The 6,000-nt window shown below is 40.5% G+C and overlaps 1 protein-coding gene across 1 annotated transcript in view; it reads right to left on the bottom strand.

Annotated features, from left to right (window-relative positions):
• Positions 1 to 481: 481 nt before the first annotated feature.
• NKAIN3 (sodium/potassium transporting ATPase interacting 3) overlaps positions 482 to 6,000 on the bottom strand; it is a gene marked incomplete at both ends in the record, with an annotated part of 372,961 nt that continues 367,442 nt past the window's right edge. The window contains one exon of the mRNA XM_084282732.1: positions 482 to 636. Coding sequence (XP_084138858.1) covers positions 482 to 636 — 155 coding nt within the window. The remainder of the gene's footprint in view (positions 637 to 6,000) is intronic.

Genomic DNA, 6,000 nt, shown 5'->3' with positions numbered 1-6,000 from the left:
TAACTGATAACAAAGAGATAATGAAGTTTCAATGAAACTCTACAGATAGATTTTAAGCCAACTAGCAGTTTTTCAGCAAACATTTTTTCTTCCAGTATCTTAACTGACAACAGAGATAATGAAGCTTCAATGAAACTCTACAGATTTTAAGCCAACTAGTATTTTTTCAGCAAGCATTTGTTTTCGAGTAGCTAGAAAGTTCTGTTTTTCTATAAATGGGTTAATCCCATTAAGATTTATGAAGCCATAAACTAGCTCTCTTTTTTGCTGAAAAGTCAGCAGGAAACAATTCCATCCTTTACTGCAAGCCTCTCCTTGTGTTAAGCCAAGGCATGTCACAGCAGACATGGTGATATTTACTAATCCTTGTTTTAGCAGATGTGTCATCAATGACAAAGTGTCCTTACTGACATGTTTTATATGGATTATTTTTTAGTTAAGTTCTAATTGAAGTAAAATTATTAGTAACCTCATGCCAAAATTATTTCAGGAGAAAGTTAGCTTTCAGTCCAGTTAGAAGGATTAATGTGGTCCATAGGACCAGAACCTTACCTACAGGCTTTACAGGCTTTAACTCAACATGCTCCTGGGGGGGCTGTCGGTAGGAGTATGTGTCAAGTCCGCCTATGAAATCAACTGAAAATACAACAGTGCCAGAAATGAACAAATGGAAATGAAAGTATGTCAACTGAAAAATAAGTATGGACAAATTATATTAAAAAAATAGTAAACACATGCACAGGTTTGCATAACAGAAATAAACAAGTAAAAATACTGTGGAAGTGTCTTCCAGAAGGCTCTGTGGTCTGTCATCTACAATGTCCACATAGCACTGTGCCAGGCCAGACAAGGCAGCAGCTGTCTGACCAAACATGCATGCTTCTTTCAGCACACGTGCTTATTCACATATCTGAAGAGTACGTAGATAAAAAATACTGTGGAATAATTAGCTTCTTGTTTCAAAAGCAATCTCAGCATAAATTTCATAATTCAGATTCTGCTCCTTCTGAAGTGTTTAGAAATTTAGTGGTGGAAACTATTTAGTTCATGAACCTAATTTCTCCCCAACTTTCATAAACCAATGGACTCATGAATGTAAGGAAACAAGACAAACCAATGAGCCCACTGAGTTGAGAATAAATAGGTAACAGGTCGATGTGAAGAAGCAGCAGAATCTTCTCTGAATTTGGGGGACAGTAAGTCTTTTCAGAATCCTTCCAATTTCTTTCAACATTTCTGTCAGAAACTATGTGGGGATATCTGCCCTTGATAAGTTTTTGGTTCCCTTTACGGTCATAATGATTTTTAAATTACAATGCTTTAGTCTAAATCTTCTATCTTGTTACTCTTGGTAAGATTTTCAACAGCTTCAAGAAGACACAGTTCCAAGCTACCACAGAAATCTAAAAGCAAGTTTGGGATGAAGATGATTTTTCTGCTGATTTAGGAGGGCTTTTTACAGAAGCAATGTAGAGCTGACAATCACATCACATTAGGATTCTTTGGTCACATGAAAGGCAACTGCCTTTATTTGTTTACACACAAACACATTTATAAATCCTAAACTGAATTTATGTCCTCATCATGTTAATCACTGTATGAGGACCTGTACTGGGTTTATGTGGCAAGGTTTTGGTAGTGGGGGGCTGTAGGAGTGGCCTCTATGAGCAGAGCCCATCAGCTGCCCCACGTCAGATCAGAGCCAGCTCCACAACAGATCTGCTGCTGGCCACAGCTGAGACAGTGAGCGATGTTGGTTGGACCTCTGGGAAAGCAGATTTAAGAAGGGGAAAAGAAAAACAAAAAAACTGGTGTGCAACAGCAGATGGGAGAGTGGTGAGAACCAGCTCTGCAGCTCCCCAGGTCAGTGCAGCAGGAGGGCAGGAGCAGCAGTTCCCCTGTGGCCTGTGGAGAGGCCCCTGGTGGAGCAGGCTGTCCCCCTGCAGCCCATGGGTCCCACATGGAGCAGCCCATGGCCCGTGGAGGAGCCCTCGGTGGAGCAGGTGGATGTGGCCTGGAGGAGGCTGCGGCCCATGTAGAACCCCTGCAGGAGCAGGCCCTGGGCCGGAGCTGCAGCCCGTGGGGAGGAGCCCACGCAGGAGCAGGGGACCTGGGGGGAGCTGCCCCATAGTACGGAGCCGTGTGGGAGCAGTTCTGGAAGAGCTGCTTCCTGTGGGCAGCCCCCGAAGGCTCAATTCGGGAAGGACGGCATCCACGTGGAGCAGGGGCAGAGAGTGACCATGAAGGAGTGGTGGAGACGAAGCATCAGGGGCAGTCTGCAGCCCCCATTCCCTGTTCCCCTGCACCTCTCGGGGATAGGAAGTGGAAGAGGGCAGCGGGGGGGGGGGGGAGGTGGTTTTAGCTTGCTTTTTTCTCACTGTTCTAGCTTGTTAGTAATAGGTAATAAATTAGATTAATCTCCCTATGCTGAGTCAGTTTTGCCTGTAATGATAATTGTTGAGCTATCTCCCTGTCCTTATCTCAACCCTGGAGCCCTTTCTATCGTATCTTCTCCCCCTTTCCCTTTGAGGATGATGGGTGAGAAAGTGGTTGTGGTGGAGCTCAGCTGTCTAGTTGAATAAAACCACCATAGCACCTAATATGAAACAGCCCCTTTCCCAGCACTGTATGTACAAGGCAAACAGCGAAAGAGTGCTCATTGAGGCTGAGGGGGATGGAGAAATGAGGTTTAGAGACTGAAGGACTGATGAAATGTCCTGCAGAATCTGTGGAAGTGGTGCTGCTGATTTTAATTGCCTCTTCTCTTGATCCCAGAAAAGGAGTAGCTTAGATGAAAACTGAACTTGATGTATTTCAATCATGCAGCATCCCCTCAGCTGCAAGAGTATTTTCTTAAAACTGCTTGAACAGGACATTATGCTCACCAGCTAGCCCAGTCTGAGTGTCAGACCCAACCTATTTTCACCTTCTCCTTATACTGCTTTTCTTTCATGTTGCAGCCCCCCTTCAGAATGGTATAACAAAATAAAACACCAAAAGTCAAAATTGCTCTAAGCACTAATGGGACCAAGAGATACATTTGCAGATATACTCTTGTAAAAACTGATTTATAAAATATCTAGATGTATAATGTAAAACATTACTGGTTCATTTTTGGAAGAAATCATGTCTGTGGTAATAGATTCTTTTTTTATTGTTATTTATGTGTGTGGGCGGTTATTTATACACCTTAGTTTTCCCTGCTCTTTGAAGAAGATTTTTTTTTCCCTGAGGATATGATAGAAAGAGTTAGCAAGTATGCTTTTGAGATAATTCACCACTTCAGAACTACACATCATTCCTCTCAGCAATCACCAACATAATCTGCAACAGTAAGCAGGGAGAGAATTTAAAATAACTAGTTCAACAAGCAGGTCTCTTGGAGAAAGACATGAAGTCGGTATGTATTAATGATTGGCAACATAGATGTGTCTTTGTCTGACAAAGAAAACATATTTAATAGCACCATCAGAAAAGTTTTGAGATGAGCTGTTCAAATCCGTTTAGCTGAGGCTTTCTATTTTGCAATGAAAGACGTATTATATAGTACTAAAGCTGAAGTTTGACTTAAAATTCATGTGAAGATAATTCTCAAAGCAAGAAGCTGCTCTATCATACAAGACAATGGAATGTGCCATTTCCTATTATGCACTCTATTTTATGGTTGATAGCTCTTTAATATGAAGAATCATCATCAGTTATTTGAATTAAGTTACTTTTCATTCTAAAAATTCTCTCTGATTTTACCTGATATTTTCAGCATTTATGTCTAGAAGACTGCCAGGACTAAGACTGCGGAGGACCGTTAAATGGAACTTTACATTGACTGAAATTTTAGGATGCATACATCTAAAGAGATGTATGCATGTTTAATTGGGAAAAAGTAAAGAGTAATAACATCTGTATAGGTTTCCCAAGGGGAAAACATTAGTTTAGGACTGATATTGAATAACTGATTTTGTTTATTCCTGACTAATGGATTATGGATAATACCTGCCATACAGTTTTAGGATTACAACAATTAACTTCAGAAAGCTGCATAGAACTGGAAGTTCAATGAAAAATAAAATCACTTTCTATACAGTTCTATAGTTCTGTGCTTTATTATTATTATTATTATTTTTTAAAGCAACATGTCATCAGTAGAGATATTCAGTCACTAAACAAGAAACACCCCATGGAGTCCAGTCATTAACTACAGTCATGCAGAGAGAAACTTAAAATCCTAGGGAGAGGATTTTTTAGAATCCCACAGATAATAGCAGGTTACAGCAGAAACTGGTTATTTTATCTGCAGCTGGCTGCAAAACATGATCCATATTCCCAGGGAATTTTTCTCTCCTTGTGTCACCTCAGTTTTGTGGTCATGCTGGATGCTTAATGGCCAGTGTGAAATGTTCTTTTAGAGTTCACTACCTGCTGGGCTTGGAAGTGCAAATTTGTGCTGGCTGCCCACTGTGGGTAGTCCATTAAAATGATGTTCATTCACTCATGAGCCATATCAGAGGAATAGTTGTCATAATCTGTCTGAGTGAGAAAAGTGCAACATGCTGCTAGCTGAAGAAGGTGTATCCACTGTCATCAGTAATTCTGAGGGTTATTCTTTTGTAGAAGGATGACATTTAGGTATGCCTCACTACTATTAATGCAGTGCATTCACCCCTATGCCAAAAATTTCCTCTCCTTTTGAAGGTAGCACGGAAGAATCAGACATCTGAAAAAATCCATTCTCCTTTGCCACCCTCTCATCTGTAATTCAGCTTCTCTGGCAGTATCTCACTGACCTGCTAGCAGGCCCTGTGCAAACAGCTGCCAGAGCTTGTCAGCCTATAGGTATATAGGTATACTTATAGGTATATTACTAATTTCTCCTTTCAAAGCTGGCACATCCTAAGTGTGTCTGGAGGAAGGCGCAGGGTATGAACAGAGCAGTGATATGCAGATAGCATAAATCTTAGTAAAAGTTGCAGCTTCTTGTGCTGAAATAGCTTAGATTCTCTTGATGTTTGCCTCTCCATTTTATAAATCAGGATAAGCCCTCAAAATGATGGCTGGAGTGGATAGCACCTTCAGCTGTCCCCTGTTGCAGGCTAGAAGCTACTTGCCTTTGTGCTTTTATGTACAGAATATTTTCTTAATCAATGGGGCTCCAAATACTATTTTGCACTGCATTTTTTCCCACTGCGCTAAGATTTTTTTGAATGGCAATATAGTAATGCAATCACATTCATTAAGAAAAGTATATATCTGGGGTGGTTGTAACCAGTTGAAGTGACAAGTAGTAAGACAAGGAGCCAAAGCCTATGACAAAGAAGTAAAAATGGGGAATTGATGTTAAGTCAGTGCTACATGCATGAAGTCCAAAATTTAGACTTGCCAATGTTTGCACTTGGAGCATATATAAACTTTCCAGATAAGCATCTGTGGGTTTGGTTTGATTGTTTGTTTTCCCATTAGGTCTCCACTTTTTCAGTTTCGTCAAAAGACACTGTTCTTATATCTGAACTACTCAGATTGATCCAGGTATCTGTTGGGAGCCAATACTATCAGACTTCATATTACATCTGAGTAGCTGAGCCTCTAGTCATGTGGCAGAAGAATCACACATTGCTTTGCAGGATACCTGGAATAGCTTCTTATTTATGGAGAGGTCTAAATGAGGGAAAACATGTACAAGACAATTAAGAAAGGAAGAAAAAGACACATCAGTAATAATGTGCCCCTGCGATTGTTTTTCTGTCTCTATGAAGTATTAGAAGATAGTAATAAGATGAAGACAGGAAGAAGTGGTAGCAAACTACTGAGAAACAACTTCTTGCATAAACTTTTATAACCAGAAGCTGGAAGGGGAATATTTCATGGTTCCACTCTAATTATTATGATTTGGCACCAAATTTTCCTTTTAGTCTTTACCTTTTAAAACTGCCCCACATTTTAAAATGTGAGCCCTACTCTGATCACCACACTTCTCTGCAGGACTGCACTGAAGGAAACACTCTC

The sequence above is a fragment of the Netta rufina genome, assembly GCF_964035555.1.
Source record: "Netta rufina genome assembly, chromosome: 2".
NCBI lineage: Eukaryota > Metazoa > Chordata > Aves > Anseriformes > Anatidae > Netta > Netta rufina.
The sequence above is the reverse complement of the archived record's forward strand: the minus strand, read 5'-3'. Positions and strand labels throughout refer to the sequence as shown.